Source organism: Gracilinanus agilis, chromosome 5 (assembly GCF_016433145.1).
Source record: "Gracilinanus agilis isolate LMUSP501 chromosome 5, AgileGrace, whole genome shotgun sequence".
NCBI classification, from domain to species: domain Eukaryota; kingdom Metazoa; phylum Chordata; class Mammalia; order Didelphimorphia; family Didelphidae; genus Gracilinanus; species Gracilinanus agilis.
This window is the reverse complement of record NC_058134.1, coordinates 214107469-214126292: the sequence shown is the minus strand read 5'-3', so window position 1 is coordinate 214126292 and position 18824 is coordinate 214107469. Positions and strand designations below refer to the sequence as shown.

Here is an 18824-nt window from a genome sequence, read left to right as displayed (position 1 = left end):
TATTTGTTCTTTTCTTTAAAAAAAAAGAAAAAGCTTTTTTGCTTTTTGAATAAGAACAGTATATAAAATGTTCATGAATAAGTGGCCACTAATATGCAAAGAGCAGAATAGATTTGTTGCCAGTCAGGAAAATGACATATGGCAAAAAAAATCAAAATGTGTAATTGAGAAGCTACTGTAGTTTCTGGACTTAATGCCAAGAATTTATTTCTGTGCATTATTCATCTTTTAAATAAAAATGTTGCAAATGACCTGAGGTTTAAAATTAGGGGAAAACCTCATTATTCATTCTACAAATATAATTCTTATTGAATATTTAAAACTAATCAGTGTTGGTTAGATACTCATAATTACAGCAATTACAGCAACTTAAATTCATTAGTATGCTTATACTGTATTTCGCCAGTCTACTGGAGGTCAGAGTGATTCACAGTATGTAACCTTATCTAAATGTTAGGCTACCCATCAAAGAAGTATAACGATATTAATTCACAGTCTACCTTTCTGTAAATGCTAAGGATCTCTGCAAAGTAGATGTTAAGGAATCAGGAATGCTACTGATTTTGAATTTCCTGGATGATTTTCTGTATTACACTTAATTCTTAAAAGTAATTTCTTACAAGATAGTCAGAACTATTGAACTCTTACCCTGAAATCAGATAAAGATAAGATGGAAAATAGGCGGAGGTCATTTTTAATTTAACAAGTCTCATCTAATACACTGCCATTCAAGAACATTTGGCCACTTGGCCTAGGTAAAACGTTGCTATTAATCTAGTACTTCATTCTTATCTTTAAAGAATCTCAGAGAACTAAAACCAATCAGATTTTTCATCTCCAAGCACAAGTTTATACTGTGTCCGACAGTCCCATATTTATGTGCTGACAAAATAAATTACACTGACTGCTTCCAAATGATTAACTGGCTTCTCATTGATCAAACCCTGGCACAACAATGCAACCAACATTAAATTTGAGGAGAAAAACCGTTACTCCTCTCCTGGCAATACGAATAAAACACAGTGCTGCCCTTAAATATTTAATTCATTCTGAACAGCCTCTTCAAATCCACCGCAAACCATAGCTCAGGTCCCAATCAATCTGACCCAGTTCCTATTCTGGACACAGGCTCAGCTTCCTCTAGTCCTCCTGCCCCTTCGTTCTGCTTAAAGAGTCTAAGGGGGGATGGGGGGAAGGGAATATGTTCTGGCAGATATTTCCTTTCCCTTTTAGTATCCACAGAGAAGGAAAAAAGGGAAAGGGGGATGAGGGTGACCACGCAGCGCTCCCCTCCAATCCCCCAAAGAGACAGGAGTTGCCTGGCGAGACTCACCTAGTAGAGGTGCCCTTTCTCACGTCGCACATCATGCATTTGAAAGCCTCCGCGCTGTTCCGGAAGGTGCAGACACTACAATCCCAGTATCCCTCATCCGAGGATGGCTTCGGCTGCCGCTTCGGCCTGCAACATGCAACCCGAGACAAATTACGCCCAGGGGTCAGCACCAGCTTCCAAAACAATCAGCCATCAGCCTCAGTCCCAGCCCTTTCGGGTTTTCCTCCCGAAGCCGGCCCGAAAGCACTTGAATTTACTTCCCACCCCCTTCCTACGGACCCCCCCCCCCGCTGCCCTCCCCGGCTCCGCTAGGGTGGGGGAGGGGAGAGTGGCGGGGAAAGGAGAGGGAAAACAAGAGGGGCGGCCGGGGGGCTCGCTGCTGCGGCGTTTGAGGCTGAGAACTGCTGTTGCTGGAGCCGCCCACCAGCCTGTCGCCATCGCGATTCCATTGTAGAGCCACCACTTCCCTCCAGCCAACCTAGACCGTAGCCTCCATCCATCCCGCTCCCTCGGAGCCGGGGCCACCAGCGCGAGGCGGCCACCTGAATCCGAGAGGGCAGAGGGGGCGACTTGCTCCCTCCGGACTGGCGATCCCTGGAGTAGCGCACGGTTACCTGGTCGGGCTCTTCTTGTCTCCCATGGCTCGGCTATAAAAAGACACCCCGGAACCCGCGGCCGCTAGCTCGGTGTTTGTCAATAAGAAGGAGAATCACCCCGAGCGGAAGCACTCCGGGAGGGGGGCGGGGAGAGGTAAGCGGCGAAGCTGGTAGGCGCCGCCAACGCAGATCCCTCCACCCTAGCCTCCAGCTGTCGGAGAAACTCCGGCTCGCGGCCACGTGACTGGTGCCCGCCAACCCCAAGCGGGGCCGGATACTTCAAACCCTGCGAGCTCAGCTTGCGGGCTTTGCAAGCTGGCGGCTTCCCCCTAACTAGGATCTGCTAGTATTTTCCACCTCCCTTCCTCTTCCTGATATTTGACATCTTTGGGCCGCTAGAAACCGGCTGCCCGACAGGTAACCGAAGGGCCCACGTTCAGGAAGTCGTTTTCCTTTCTTACCTAGCACTGCCATGGGCAAGCCCTGGTATTGGGGGCCAAGGCTTAAGTGTGCTTTCTTGGTTTAGCAGACCGTGAAGCCACATGCCACGTATCCCCCTCCCCCCGGATGTATGGGTGGCCCCTCAGCATTGGCGAGGGTGCCCAAAGAAATACGGAGCATAGTGCTGTAAAAAGGGCCCTGCGTTTGGCTTCTCTTTCGTAGCATACTGACTCTCAACAAATTTACAAAGTCCATGAGGCCAGATTTCCTAATATGCGTGTGATGAGGTCCTCCCTATCCTTCCACCTCTCCGCTCAGCGTGAACATTTATAGTCTTCCGGAAAGGCAAAGACAGTGTCATTGCCCTCGAAAAGCTGACAATTTAATGGAGGACATTACAAGTGTAAGAGAAGCTTTTTCTAAACTATTGTAGTTTCTAAACTTAATACCAAGAAATCATTCCTGTGCATTATTCATCATCTTTTAAATAAAAATGTTGCAAATGACCTGAGGTTTAAAATGAGGGCAAAGCTTATTATTCATGCTACAATTATGTAAAATAAGATATATATGTGTGTGTATATAAATACATATATATTCCTCTCATACTCTATAAATATACATATAATGTACAGAAATTCTAAACACATCTTTTATAAATCCTAATGCAATAAAAATTATATTCAGTGAAGAGCCTTTGAACTCCTTTTAAAGGCTTCGCGATAAAAAAATTATTTGGAGTCGAGTGATAATTAACTTCACTAAAATTAATGCAAACAATAAAATAACACACTATCACTAAGAGAGAGAGAGAATGGGAGGAAATCTCAGAAGAGATTTTAATAGGAATGACTTCTTGCAAAAGATGGAATTTGATCTGAATCTTGAAGAAAGTCCAGAGGTAGAGCATTCCCCACATAGGGATATAACAGGAAAAAAAAAAAAAAAGACCAATTTTTGAGGGGAAGTGGGAAAACTGAGCCACTGATATACTGTTGGTGGAGTTGAAAATTGATTCAACCATTCTGGAGAACAATTTATAGCCTAAAGGACTATAAAACCATGCATGCCTTTTTGATCCAGCAATACCACTACTAGGTCTGTATCTGAAAGAGATTTAAAAAAAAAAAAAAAAGGAAAAAAGAAAAGGACCTAGATGTACAAAAATATGTACAGCAACTTTTTTGTAGTAGAATAGGAAATTAAGGGGATGCTCATCATTTGGGGAATGGCTGGACAAGTAGTGGTATATGGTTATGATGGAATGTTGGTGTACTATAAGAAATGATAAGCAGGATGCTCTCAGAAAAGCTAGAAAGACTTACTTGAACTGATACAAAGTGAAGTGAGCAGAACCAGGAGAACATTGTACAATATTGCTGTCACTGTATATAATGATCAACTTGACTATTCTTATCAATATGATGATCCAAGACAATCCCAAAGAACTCATGTTGAAAAATGCTGTCCACCTGCAGAGAAAGAGCAGGTGGAGCCTAAATGCAGATCAAAGCTTAGGGGTTGTTTTTTTTTGGGGGGGGGAGCAAAATTTCTTTCACAGCATGATTAATGTAGAAATATGTTCTACATACCTACACATGTATAATTTCAAATTTTTTGCCTTCTCAAGGATGGGGAGAGGGAAGAGAGAGAATGTGGAACTTAGAATTTTTTTTTAAATGAATGTTAGTTGTTTTTACGTGGAATTAGGAAAAAATGAAATAGCTGAAAAAATGTTCTCTTTTCACCACTCCACCTACTGACCTCTCTACTTTTCTGTAAGACTAACTAAAATCCTTTCTTTTACTTATTCCTTCTCTAATCTCTCGTAATTCTAGTTCCTTCCCCCTGTTAATAACTTCCTATTTATTTTACATATCAGCTTGCTTTGTATATGTTTTCTTGTCATCTCCCCCATTATATATGATTTGTTTTTTCTAAACCCTTACTTTCTATCTTTGTATACCGGAAGGGCAAGGGCTGTGGGTGGTTAAATGACTTCCTCAGGGTCACACAGTGAGGAAGATTTGAAACTAGGTCTTCCCCACTTCAGGCCTGGCTCTCTATCCACTATATCTGCCTCTCCTCTGTTAGATTGTGATCTCTTGAGGACAAGGGCTGTTTTTTATTTTTTTTCAGTGCTTTTTAGACCTATTCACCATGAGACTGTCAAGACAGAAATTGTTTTGCTTAATTATAAAAAAGAAGAAAAAGAAGAAAGCCTGGAATAACTTGATCTTTTTTTTAATAACTTGATCTTTAAACACTAATAAATCACCATGATATTGAGAACCAATATTTAGAAATAAAGGAAGACATATAATAATAATAATAATAACTAGTATGTCATAATGATAATAACTACTACTTTACAAATATCTAATTTTATCTTTACAATAACCCTGACAGTTGAGCAAACTGAAGCAGATAAAGCTTATGCGACTTGCCCACAATTACACAGCCAGTAAGTTACCTAAGACAGGACGTACTCAGGTCTTCCAGACTCAAAGTCCTTTGCTTAACACAACTTAATGGAGAGATGCCAGTGGCATATTTACCAGTGACGACCCTTGTAGCATATTTATAGTTCAGTGGTCTATACAGAGTATCTCAAGGGACTATCTTTTGCCTCTTCTGTGCCCCCAGCTTCTGGCACAGTGCCTCAGACATAGAAAGCACTTAATAAATATTGATTGATTGATTGATTGATTACATGCATCATATCTTATTCATGATCTTGGAGTGTTAAGTAGCTTTGGCCTGGGGCTTCCCTATGTTTAAATTACCTTGATAACTATCTTGATATGCCAGAGTTACCCATCTAAGAGTGATGAAAATGCATAAGAGGGACTCTTTACCTGGGACTCAGAAGGACTGGAAAAAGCCTATTGTCTTTAAGTCCTAGAGTAACTCAAAGAAACTCTTTTGGAAAATTATAGCCTGGCTAGACAGCCACTGGCTCATCCCACCAGCCAGCTCTCACAGTCTCTCTCTGGGATGAGCTGGCTGTAAGTCCTTGGGCTTTTGTGCAAACACCTTTGATCCCGGACTATCTCCCAAGTTTATCACTTGGCCTCAGCAATGAAACACCTGACCCAAAGAGTCAGTGGATCATTGTGTTGTTGAACCTTGAAACTGAGTCACTTCATACTCTTATCTTGTTCTCTTAGATGTTCCCACATACACCAGGGAATCCTGGAAACTCTCCAACCATGCCATCCCAGATCTCTCTGGATCAGTCCCTTCCCATCCCTTTCCTTTCTCCCTTCACTGAATTATCTTGAGTGCCTATGGGTACTAGACCAATTTGCTCCCATGTGCATTGATGTCCTTGCTTAATTAGGATTATCTTCATCTTTAAAAGCATACTATCTCTTGGTTCTGGGAAAGTGGGATGGAGGTCTCTAGGGGTCTTAGCATCCAGGGTATTTACTCCCCCTTGGGGGAAAGAGAGACCCAAGTTCTATAGAATTTGTGCCTCAGTTCACACCTGGATTACATTGAACCATTTTGCATCTTTCTTCCATTTCTAATCTTTTCTGGGTTTTGTTCTTTATTTTCCATGCCCTCCTTTTTTTCTTCTATAGTGACTGCCTTATTGATGGTAACCACTTTCTTCTTTTTTCTCTCTAGTTTTCTCCCTAGTTTATTTCTTCAAATTAAAAAAAAATGAACTTAAACACAAAAAGGAACATTTCCACATCCCTAGCAAGAAGAGGACTGTATATGAAACTGAATTTCCATTTTATACTACTTACTTTTTTTTAAAGTACATAATAACTCCACAAGTTATTTTCAAAATTGTCAAAAATAGCCCTGGTTATATCTATACTTCCTTCTGTTCCCCCATATGCATTTAAAAATGCTTCAATGGCCCTCTTTTTTTTTGACATCAGTTTTGCAACTTCCTCTCTCTCTTCCAACCCCAATTAAAACTTGAGAGAAAGAAGAAAACAAAGCCTTGTAACAACAGACAAGTAATACAAATTCATACAGTAGTCATGTTGGAAAATGTATGACTTTTTGCAACTAGAGACCCATCACCTCTCTTTCAGGAGGTTGATAATATGCTTCATCATAGGTCCTCTGGAAACATCTTTGTTCATTACATTGATCAGAATTTTTTAAGTCTTTCAAGTTTATTTTTCATTATAATGCTATTATAATTACATAAATTGTTCTCTTGTTTCTTCATCCTGCATAAATTCACTATACTCAGGATTCTCTGTTGAAATCTCTTTTGTCATTTATTATGGTGTGACAGTTTCATTAAATTAATATATCAAAATTTGTTCAGCTGTTCCTCAAAGGACAAGTATACAGTTATTCTTGTATATTTTAATCCTTTTCTTCTTTTCCATTTCAGTCCCCTCCTACAGGTTCAGGAAGGTGTTTTGCTTGCAGCTATTTTCTCCTTAGTATTAATCTAAGTCTACCTAAATCTGAGTTGAAATAAGGCCTGAGACACATATAAGGTATGTGACCTTGTTCAAGTCATTTAATCTCTGTCTGCCTAATTTTCCTTACTTATAAAAATGAGAGTAATAAAAGTACTTGCCTCCTAGGTTGTTATGAGGATCAAACAAGATAATATTTTACTAAATTCTTATTCCTTTCTATATTTGTGTGTTCTCTTTACTGTCCCTTTTCTTAAACCACAACCCAAGATCCTCTGTTTTTCTTGTTTCTTCTCCTCTTTTAAAAAATTTTTTAAAAATTTATTTTAAAGTATTTTTCCATGGTTACATGATTCATAGTTTTTTTCCCTCCCCCCTCCTGGTGCCAATAAGCAATTCCACTGGGTTATACATGTATTATCATTCAATATCTATTTCAATATTATCCATTTTTATAATAGAATAATCTTTTAAAAACCAAGACCCCAAATCCTATATCCATCTAAACAACTGATAGATCATATGTTTTCCTTCTGTGTTCTACTCCCATAGTTTTTTCTCTAGATGTGGATAGTGTTCTTTGTCATGAGTCCCTCAAGGTTGTCCTGTATCATTGCATTGCTTTTAGTAGCAAAATTGATTACATATGATTGTCCCATAGCGTTTCACTTTTTGTGTACAATGTTCTCCTGGTTCTGCTCTTTTCACTCTCCATTAGTTCATGGAGGTCTTTCCAGTTCTTATAGAAATCAAACAGTTCATCATTCCTTACAACATAATAGAATTCCATCACCATCAGATACCACACTTTGTTCAGCCATTCCCCAATTGAGGTATACTCCCTACTTTTCAATTTTTTGCTACCACAAAGAGCTCAACTTTGAATATTTTTGTACAAACATTTTTCATATCTCTTTGGGGTACAAACCCAGCAGTGGTATGGCTGGATCAAGGGGCTTGCTTTCTTTTAAACCCCTTTGGGCATAATTTCAAATTACCTTCCAGAACAATGGGATCCATTTACAATTCCACCAGCAATGCATTAGTGCCCCAATTTTGCCATATCCCCTCCAACATTTATTGTTTTCTTTTACTGTCATATTGGTCAGTCTGCTAGGTGTGAGGTGGTACCTCAGAGTTGTTTTGATTTGCATTTCTCTAATCAGGAGGGATCTAGAACACTTTTTCATGTGATTATTGATAGTTTTGATTTCTGCATCTGAAAACTGCCTAGTCATATCCTTTGACCACTTGTCAATTGGGGAATGGCTTGTTTTCTTATAAATATCATTTAGTTCCATATACATTTGAGAAATTAGTCCTTTGTTAGAGATTTTTGTTATAAATTTTTTCCCAGTTTGCTTCCCTTCTAATTTTGGTTGCATTGGTTTTGTTTGTACAGAACTTTTTAAATTTAATATAGCCAAAATTATTCATTTTACATCTTGTAATGTTCACTATCTCTTGCTTGGTCTTAAATTCTTTTCTTACCCATAGATCTGACATTTGGAACATATTCTATGTTCTCCTAATTTATTTATAATTTCCTTCTTTATATTTAAGTCATTTACCCATTTTGAATTTATCTTGGTATAGGGTCTTCTCCTCTTATTAAAACATTTGCACTATTTCACTCTATAGCTCCTTTCAGCCACTTAAATTTATGTTTCTACATTTCTCTTGATATGTGTATACATTTAAAAGTTCATTCTTGGCTCTGCTTTTTTTTTTTTATCAGAAACTTTTGAAAGTACTCTATTTCATTAAAAAAAATCTCCACAGCTCTACAAGGTGTATTATTATCCTATAATGCAAAGTTTAAATTCTTTTGAGAGCAATTTTAGGGTAAAAAACTTGCTACTGTTGTGGGTAAATTATTGGAGGCAGGTTGGTAATCAGAAGGCTGCTAAGCCTCACTTGACCTGACAGGCTCTGTTGACTGAGTCTGTCAAGTAGGCACTGGAAATCACAGGCACTAGATGAATCTGGGCTATTGAGTCAAGTGTTTGCCAGGTGGTTACCCAATGTATCAGTGACCCCAAACCTATGGAGATCAGCTTAGCCAAGCCTCTGCACACAACAGCGCCCAAGTCAGGAACTTAATGGGAGTTGTGTGTTTAATAACTCCTCTATCCCTGACTTGGGGTTGGATTTGATGGTAAAGATTTGGTTTGGGCTGGTATAGATATGTTTGCTGGATTAAGGCTATTCTGACTGTGGTTTGCAAATCCCTTCCCTAATCTGCTGTAGATGATTCACCAATTAGGAAAGGAACACTGGTCTTCTTTGATTGAACTGTAACAGGGTTTATTTGCTATCTATAAGGGCTAGGAACAAGAAAACAGGATAAAGGGTTTTGGGAAATATTGAGCTAAGTCTAAATGAATAAAGGTGAACTGAATCAACTGGATGATAGATTTGTTAATAGGCTGAGCTTTCTTCTCCCTCTCACAATCCCTGGTTCAGCCCAGCCGTGGCACAAACCAAAGGATAGGGAAAGTTAGTGATATTCTTCTTGTTGGTTGTGATGATGTTTCCTTCAGCTCTATTAATTAGCAGGTAATTGATTTCCTCTGGCAACCAGATTTGGATGCTGGATTGCAGGTCTAGACCTACCCACCCTCCAATCCACCTTCCTCCCAAGAATCCTCAAGAATGAGAGACCCAGTTTGCTGTTGTCCCTGGGTATTTATAAAGTGGTTCCAACTATCTTCTGGCCCTGGCTCACGCCACCCTGAGCACATTCCAAGGTCTTCAACTGCCGTTCTTGTCACTCAAGATATCCTCCATCTTGCCCCAGAATTTCTTTATTACACTACCCCTCAGAATCCAGAAAGTGTACTGTTTGGAGAAGGCAGCCGTGATGATGCCTGCAGGAATCAAGTGCTGCACCAAAAGATCCAGAGTGAACTTTGGGATATGTTAAACTGAACCATGGAGGTTTGAATGCATTTATTTTGAATGTATACTCTTATGCCAAAGAGGACTGCCCCCTAATTGGCTTTTTGTTAATGCACCTAAAGTTTGTTTTGTTCTTTTTTCTCTTTCATTTCCCTTTATCCCCAAATTATTGTAATTTCCTTTTAGAAACTGAAATATTGTATGTTCCTTTAGTTAAAGTTATAAGTTTGGTTATGTTTACATGATCCATTGGGGCGTCTAATCTCCCAAAGGATCCCGGGGGAATGGGTAGTTGGAGTTATATACCTCAGGACTCCGTTCCCCAGAATTCCTTTCCTCTGTGTCCTCATGTATGTTTTTATGTTTGGTTGTTAAAAGTTTCTATAACCACACCCTCGAAGTCTTTTTTTCCTGCTAACGTGGCTGGAAAAACACTATTTCTCTCTCTTTATTTCCCTTTACTTTGAGTTATTATTATTAATAAATCTTATAAAAATAATACTTGTAGTATTTGGATATTTAATTTTAATCTTACAAAGGTAAATTATACTTGGTTGTAAACCCATATCTTTTGCATTTTAAAATTATACATTGCAGGACTTTCATTCATTTATAGAGACCCTGCTGGTTCTTGTGTGATTCTGACCTATTGTGAAAGGAAATTCTTTGTTCTCTTTGTCAATTCTGAGTTTACACTTGTAAAAAGGGAATCCTTTATTCTCTTTGTCTAGTTGGAGTTAACACTTTGGTTAACAATAACCTAAGTACCCCTACTTAATACCTGCCAGATTGTGAAGACAGGATTAACTCTTTTTTTGTCTACCTTTTAATAGAATCAACACAAACTTGAACTAGCCTTAGAGAAACCACTTAGAGAATTCACACCCTCAGAAATTGAATCAACCAGGAAACTGTGAACCCTTTTGATGACAGTTCACACATCCAGAAGGTGAAAAGTGGATTTCACAGACACTGCCCCCCTGAGCAGTGCTAGGCAATTTGGAAGCTGTGATTTGCCCCTGTGAAGAGGAGAAGGGACAAGAAACCACTATAAAGAGCTCTGAATTTCTGGGACTGGGAGTTTGACTTCAAGAAAGTCAGCTTCAGGAAGAGAGTTGGCTTAAGGAAGAAAGTCGGCCTTAGGAGTCACCTTCAGCTCCAGTCATCATCTTGACCTATCTCTTGGAGGGAACTTGGGTGAGTGGATAGCTGGCTTTCCCTTCCTGTCTTCTGGAGAGAGTTTAATTCTGGTTGAAGGTCAACAAGTCCTGACTGAGTCAAGCACCAGAGCAATATTTAATTAGGTAGGCTAATGTCTTCTCTGCCCTTTTGTATTTCTCTATTTTCATTCTTTCTACCTCTTTTGTAAATAAAAGCTATTAAAGGTCATTTTGACTTAGAGCAATAATACTTTGAATTGGCGACCACAATTATTATTTATAATTTTCATATATTTTAGTCAAACCATTAATTTTTAATCCCTACACTATTCTATGATAATTGAACTTCTTCCTGAAAATTTAACATGTTTTTTCCTAGATGCAGGAATTCTGAATTTTGGTTATGCCACTGAATATGTAACAAGAGATTTTCTTTGCCTTAGCATGACTTGGATATGCAAGAAGAACACAGTGGCATTTAGCTTCTCAGTAGAAAGTCCCCTTTGACTCTATCTGGAAATATGTCTGATCATCAGGATATAGCTACATATTTTATTTCAGGCACCTACCAAGTCTCAGAGAAATGGCGCTTTTATGACTTGGGCTTTTGATTGGCCCTAGACTAGGCAAGTACATCAGAAAAACTGGGGCTAATCAGTTTTTGTCGTGGGGGGGGGTAGTTTTACCTGAGAATCTATTTGGGAAACCAGGGAATAAGGGTATTATATAAGGATTATATGCAGAGAGGAAACTGTGTTAGTATAAAGGAAGCTGTGTCATGAAACTGTTCATCTTTTGAGACATCCAAACATAATAAATGACACCCAAGGGCTTTCTCTGAAATTAGATTCCCTCTAAGACCCGTGGTGATAATAAAATTCTGATGTGTTACTTTCATTATCTATATGTAAGAATGAAATTACTTTTAACTTTGTTTATTCTCTTTTGATTTATCAGTCATGTTTATCTGTTTTTGAATATTATTTTCTATTTAGTTCTGGTCTTTTAATCAGGAATGCTTAAAAGTCTTCTATTTCATTAAGTATCCATTTTTTACCCTGTAGGATTATACTGTTTTGCTGAGTAGGCTATTCTAGGTAATCCTAAATCTTTTGCCTTCTATAATATCACATTCCAAGCCTTTTATGCTTTTTTAGTGCTGGCTGCTATATCTTCTGTAAGCTTGCCTGTGGTACTTGAATTATTTCTTTCTGGCAGCTCATAGTATTTTCTCTTTGACCTGGGAACCCTAGATTTGGCTTTAATATTTATGGGATTTCTCATTTTGTGATTTCATTTAGGAAGTTATCAGTGGGTACTTTCAATTTCTCCCCCCCACATCCCCCACACCCCCTGATTCTAAGATATCTGGATAGTTTTTCTTTGTAGATTCTTCATATATGTATCAGTTCTTTTGTTCTTGTGCATGGCTTTCTGGTAGATCTTTGATTCTTAAATGATTTCTCATCGATTTGTTTTCTAGGTGAATTGTTTTTCTATGAGATCTTTCACATTTTCTTCAATTTCTTTAATCTTTTGACTTTATTATTTGTGTCTCAGGGAGTCATTAGCTTAAATTTAGGCAATTCTAATTTTGAAAGAATTTTTTTCTTCAGTAAGGTTTTATATAGTTTTTACCAAGGTAATAATTTTGTTTTTACAACTTTCTTGCATAGCTCTCATTTCTTTCCTCATTTGTCCTTTCTACCTCTCATATTTGTTTTTTGTTTTTTTATTTTTTAAACCCTTAACTTCTGTGTATTGACTTATAGGTGGAAGAGTGGTAAGGGTAGGCAATGGGGGTCAAGTGACTTGCCCAGGGTCACACAGCTGGGAAGTGTCTGAGGCTGGATTTGAACCTAGGACCTCCCGTCTCTAGGCCTGGCTCTCAATCCACTGAGCTACCCAGCTGCCCCCTCATATTTGGTTTTAAAAAATATTTTTATTTAAAATTTTTTTCTCTCTTTAACTTTTCTAGGGATTTTTGTTGGAATTATATGCAGTCTATATTTTTCTTTGAAGTTTTTCTTATAGATGTTTTCAGGCTATTGTCTTTTGTGTTTGTATGTTGAGTTTCTCTATCACCATAGTAGCTCTTTATGGTTGAACCCTTTTTTTTGGCTCATTCTTCTAGCCTACTTCTTGATTTTGGAATCTGTTATGGGCTCTCCTCACTTGGTGGTAGTGTGGAGCCTCTGGCTTTCTTTTTTTTTACATAGCTCACTCTGGGAACCTATAATTTTTTAGTGTAACTCTGCAAGAAAAAAAGAACAAAAGAACTTTAATTTGACTAATTAATCCCACACTCAGCTCTGACTCAAATGCCAAACAAAAGTCTGTTTTTGCACCATGTGGTTCTTGATTTAGAATAAGAATTTGTGCATATTCTCAAGTTGGGGAACATGGCTACTCAAAAGAAGAAAGGGAAGCAGTCAATAATCATTGTTAGTAATAATAAAACATTAAAAACAATGAAAGGAATGCAAATTAAAACAATAGTAAATTCTACCTCATGTTGGATTGACAAAAATGGAAAGAGGAAATGACAGTTATTGAAGCAATTATGGACAGACATGCACACTAATATACTGTGTGTGAAGCTATAAAGATTCCCAGCCATTCTGGAAAGCAATTCAACTCAAAAAAGTCATGCAACTATTCATACTTGTTGATGCAACTATACTCCTCCTAGATACATACCTCCAAAAAATCAAGGAAAGATGTAAATGACTCATATGTCCGACACTCTCCTCTCTACCCTATCTAGACTCCTTGGTGAGGTATTTCAATTCTATATTAGGTCCTAGACTCAAATCCCTCCTCCTGCTGCACTACCACCAGTCACATCTTGCCAAATCCCAATCCTGAATCATTCCCACCTTTTGTTTCTTTTAGTCCTGTAATAGGTGAGTAAGATGACTCACTGGGGTTATATATAGTTATTGTTACTATTCAGAGGAAGTCACTCTCCAAGCCAGAGTAGGCCTGAGAGTCACTATTAGGCTACAATGCTACCTGACTTTCTTTTTAAAAAGTAAGTATGGTTTATTTATACCAAGATAAATAGGAATGAGGAGGGCCAGGGGAAAGGAATCCCTAAGCTTAATATTCTTTTTTCTCCACCTAAATGCCTTTAGGGGGTCCTCACGGACTGTCTTCATAGATCTTTAGGCTATACTTTTCCTACACTGTCTCACTTTCCCAAACCCAACTAACTATCTTCCCTGATCTAACTGGTCCTCAAATTGTTGATAGACAAGTTAAACAGTTTATCAACGTAAGATAGCTTTAGCTCAGATGAGTTCACCCTTGTAGGCCAGAGGCCACAGGCCAAGATGGCTGGGCTGTTCTCACAGGCAGGGTTACTGGGTCTTGGCAGCTCTCTCACATAAACCAGTCAGGATCTCTCAGGAACACAGCAGCTACAGGATCACAGGGAGATGGCAACTGGATACAGGGATGGAACAGATCTCAGTTTCTTCCCACTAGTTAAGACTACAGGACCTCCAGGTATCAGGAAAGGCAAGTCACCTCCTACAAACTGCCACAGGAAGTAAACTCTCCACTCTGCCAAACAGGAAAAACTGGACCCCTCAACTGTTTCCAGACCTTGGTTTAATCCTTTCCCCAGATTCTGGAATTCCCTTTCAGTTCCTTGTGTGTGACCAGACCCTCCTTTGCAAACACATGCCTTTGCTAAATTGCAAAACCCTAATTTCTTTTTTCTTCCTTATAGTCCTATTCATATTATGTGGCCTTAGCACAATTTAAGTGATAGAAGATCCCTTAGGAGACTTGTGGAACCTTGTCACCAAGGAGTGAAATCTGATCAGCAATGAATAGGCAATGGCAGGATACAAAGAGATGTAACTTCTTAAGGATTTTAAGTAGCATAAATTTTAAGTAGCAAATGTGACTCAAATTCCAAAGCATCATCATTTATTTATGTAATTAGTTTATTTGTGTTTTAAATGCATATTACATAAACAGAATACATAGTAAATTCTTTCACTCCCTTCATCCTGCCCCTACCTCCCACCCTGCCATTCATCCTGTAAAGAAAAAACTCTTTGGAGAAATTCAGCAAGAATATTTCTTTTCTTTTTTAAAAACTCTTATCTTCCATTTTACAATCAGTACTGTGTATTGGTTCCAAGGCAGAATGGTTAAGGGCAAGGCAGTGGCAATTAAGTGACTTGCCCAGAATCACAATAACTCAGAAGTGTCTGTTTGAGGTCAGATTTGAACCCAGTACATTTCATCTCTAGAGTTTTCAATCCACTGAGCCACCTCGCTGCTCCTAGTAAAGAACATTTCTAACTAAAATTAGGTTACTTACTTTATTTAGTTTTTAGGAAGCTTCTTTGAAAATAAGACTTGAAAAGTACTTCAGCTGACATGTAGAGGATGAAGAAAACTAACTTTTTTAGTAGCTTCTTAATAATACAGTTTTAAAATGCACATCTGCAGTGGGACCATGACCATCCATATTTAACAATTTAATTGTCTTATTACTGAATGCAACTGATTAGGTTACATTTAGATATTGTTTTAGAAGGGTAATACAGTGAGGCAGCTAGGTGGCTCAGTGGATTGTGAGACAGGCCTAGAGATAAGAGGTCCTGGCATCAGATCTGGTATCAGATCTGGCCTAAGACATGGCCTAGCTATGTGATCCTGGATAAGCCAATTAATCGTTGTTGCCTTGCCATTACCATTCTTCTGCTTTGGAACCAAGACAGAAGGTAAGAGTTTATTATTTTTTTTAAAAAAAGATAAGTGTTTCAGAAACAAAATTGGATTTTTATTATTCTATTAAAAATAAAATTAGAAACATGATACTTATAAATTATTTTCTGGTTTCCTATGAAAGTAAACTTTGTAATCCTAATTTAAAGATGTAAAACTGGTTAGTTATATATTTCCTTATAGTCAAAGTTCCAATGGTAATTTTTACACCAATTAAACTGTGCTTTAAAATTTTTATATTTCAATGACATATACATAAATCCATTTCAATCACTAAGTTCTTCCTCATCACTGAAATATGCACTTTTCTTTATCCTTGGGCGTCTTGAATCATCTGACGTTGAGGGTTCGCTTGCACTGGGTTTCCATCTTTGTTGATCTTCTTCAATTTTGGCTTGCTATATAATGGATTTAAGAAAAACAAATGGAGTGTTTAAATATAATTTCTTTGATACTGACAATAACCAAAAGCTATAATACTATTTTGTGTACTTTTAAATGAAAAGCAGTATGATGTTATGGATACATAGTGGAGAGGGACTCAGGAAAGTTGGGCTGTAATTATACCTTTGACCCTTATAAGAGGGAATAATCATAGGCATATTACTGAATCTTTCAAAGCCAGTTTCCTCATTTGTAGAATGGGAATAACAATATTCATATTACCTACTATATAAGACAATTGTGAGGGAAGTGCCTTGCAAACATTCAAGCATTATGTAAATGCTGAATGTCAGTACTGGCCAAATGAATGGGAAAAATTATTTGACTTACGGTCTTTTAATAAACAATTCAAGCTAAGGCACCATGAAAAAAAAGAGTTTTGCCTAAATCAGGAAATTATATCCTCTATTTTCAAAGGTATTTCTTTTGTACTCACCAGAGTTAAGAACAATGATTTGGGTAAATGGAGATTTTTTTATCTAATGTGATAGGATAATTGAAATCAATTTTATATATGGCAAAATTGGGACACTAATGCATTGCTGGTAGAGTTGTGAATTGATCCAACTATTCTGGAAGGCAATTTGGAATTATACCCAAAGTGCTTTAAAAGACTGTCTGCCCTTTGATCCAGCAATACCATTTCTGGGTTTGTACCCTAAAGATAAAATAATGAAAAATATTTGTACAAAAATGTGCTCTTTGTGGTGGCAAAAAAATTGGAAAATAAGGAAGTGTCCCTTGATTTGGGAATGGCTGAACAAATTGTAATATATGATGGTGATGGACTACTGTGCTATAAGAAATGATAAACTGGAGGATTTCTATATGAACTGGAAGAACCTCCAGGAACTGATGCAGAGCAAATTGGGCAGAACCAAGAGAACATTATACACCGAAAGTGAAACATTGTGGAACAATCGAATGTAACGGACTTTGCTACTACAAGACAATCCTCAGGGACGTATGAGAAAGAGTGCTATCTACATCGAGAGAAAGAACTGTGAGAGTAGAAACACAATTAGGGGCAAAATAAGACTTGACTTTTGGCAAGTAAGTGACAGGAGTTTGAATCCTGTCAGGCTGGCAGACTGCCTTGAGATGGAACCTTTAGCTAAGATCTGGCTTAGGAATTTTGTGAGACCTGGGAGTTGGAAGTTCTGTTAAGCCAACTGTCTTTTCTCTCTCTGCTGGTGTTTTCTGCCCAAAGAGGTGGCTAAAACTTTGGCTCTTGGAAATTCCTTGAACTGGAGTTACAGTTGTGGAAAGAGGAGGAAATTGGAAATTTTGGGAAGAGCTGTGAAAGGAAGATCTACAGTTAAGAGAAGAAAATCTGGTTTTTGCTCCTCTGTGGTTACAAAGTGTAGAAGGCTGGCCTCGGCCTTTTCAGGCCAGAAGCCACAAGGCCAAAACCCTGACTGACTAGAAGTTGGAAACCTAAATGAACAACTACAAGGAGGCAGTAACTGAATATTATATAAAAATAATTATTAGAAATAGGCTTAGATAGTTAGGAATTGGGTAAGTTAGTAATAAGGAGAGAGCAGGTCTGATCTTTACTGGACGGAAGCAGATCCCACAAGGTACCTTGAGTTGGTGTGGTTGGAGCTAATATTCCATTAATCCTTTAAACCTTAATAGAGGTTTTGTTTTTACCTAAGGCCTCCACAGTTGTGTCAGTCCAAATCTCTTGAGAAGGCCTTACTGTTAAAAGGCCCACTGTTCTTCCCAGCCTATATCAACTTTGCTACAAAGTTAAGCCAATTGGCCCTTCTTACTATCAAACAGATACAATCCAAAATTATCTACAACAACACAGAAAAACCATATGACTTATTTGTTTATATGGGTATATGATTTGGGGTTTTGGTTTTAAAAGATTGCTCTATTGCAAAAATGAATAATATGGAAATAGATATAAGTGATAACATTTGTATAACCCAGTTTGATAACAGTGGATGAGCTTATTGGATCTGGGAGGGGGGAGGGAAGAAGGGAAAGAAAATAAGTCATGTAAACATGGAAAAATTAAAAAAAAAAAAGAAATAAAAGAAATCCATTTCATTTTGCTTCTACAGTAGAAGTAGAGGCAAGACTGAAAAACACTGTGAAACTCTGGTCTAGAAGAACATTGGGAATGCTTCGCTAATTACACCACACTGCCTTGACAGAAAAAAAAAGTTTCTCCCAGTTTAGAAGAGTGAAAAGGTAGAGAAGGAAGTAGTTATAGGGAACAATCTTGCACAAATAGTTTCTGGAACTATGCAAAAGGTGGTAAATTGCTGGTCGCAGAGAGATGGTAGCTTACACTAACCTGGAAAGCTATGGCTTGGCTGAGGCTATCGAGAGCAGGGTCTTCTCCTTCATCTTCACTTTCTTCCACTTCTTCACTGAAACACACATATACACATGCACGTGTGTGTATATAATATTATACATATGTATACATACACATGTATATATTATGTAGCGATATCTATATATTATCTCAAATCTGAACACAAATTGTAGGCACATTAGGCAATGTAATATCTTATTCTCAGAAAAGAATAATATACATACATTTCTTCTTCCAATTCAATAATTTTCTTTCTTTTTTTCTTTTCTTTCTTTTTTGGTGGTTCACGTTCTCCAAGCACATTTTTAGGACAAGCATAACTTAGGTGACCTGTTTCCTTTGTTTCATTTTTATTATTTGAGGAAAAAAAAAGAAGACATCAAAAGTATTGAATTGGTAAGCAGGAATTTTCTGTGATTTTAAAGAATAATATGTTGTAATTTTAAAAAATACAGAAGCCATGAC

The 18824-nt window shown here is 37.9% G+C and overlaps 2 protein-coding genes across 5 annotated transcripts in view; both read right to left on the bottom strand.

Annotated features, from left to right (window-relative positions):
* The window catches only part of YAF2 (YY1 associated factor 2), an 89202-nt gene extending 87094 nt beyond the window's left edge, over positions 1 to 2108 (bottom strand). For both annotated transcript variants that reach the window (XM_044679324.1, XM_044679325.1), the window contains exons 1-2: positions 1948 to 2108; positions 1334 to 1459 (exon numbers count right to left, since the gene is read on the bottom strand). In XM_044679324.1, the coding sequence (XP_044535259.1) occupies positions 1334 to 1459; positions 1948 to 1973 (152 nt within the window). In that variant the 5' untranslated portion in view covers positions 1974 to 2108. The remainder of the gene's footprint in view (positions 1 to 1333; positions 1460 to 1947) is intronic.
* A 12945-nt stretch (positions 2109 to 15053) lies between these two features.
* Positions 15054 to 18824, bottom strand: part of ZCRB1 (zinc finger CCHC-type and RNA binding motif containing 1) — a 36012-nt gene continuing 32241 nt past the window's right edge. For all 3 annotated transcript variants that reach the window (XM_044677301.1, XM_044677302.1, XM_044677303.1), the window contains 3 exons: positions 18584 to 18696; positions 18336 to 18411; positions 15054 to 15975 (listed from right to left, as the gene is read on the bottom strand). In XM_044677301.1, coding sequence (XP_044533236.1) covers positions 15844 to 15975; positions 18336 to 18411; positions 18584 to 18696 — 321 coding nt within the window. In that variant the 3' untranslated portion in view covers positions 15054 to 15843. The remainder of the gene's footprint in view (positions 15976 to 18335; positions 18412 to 18583; positions 18697 to 18824) is intronic.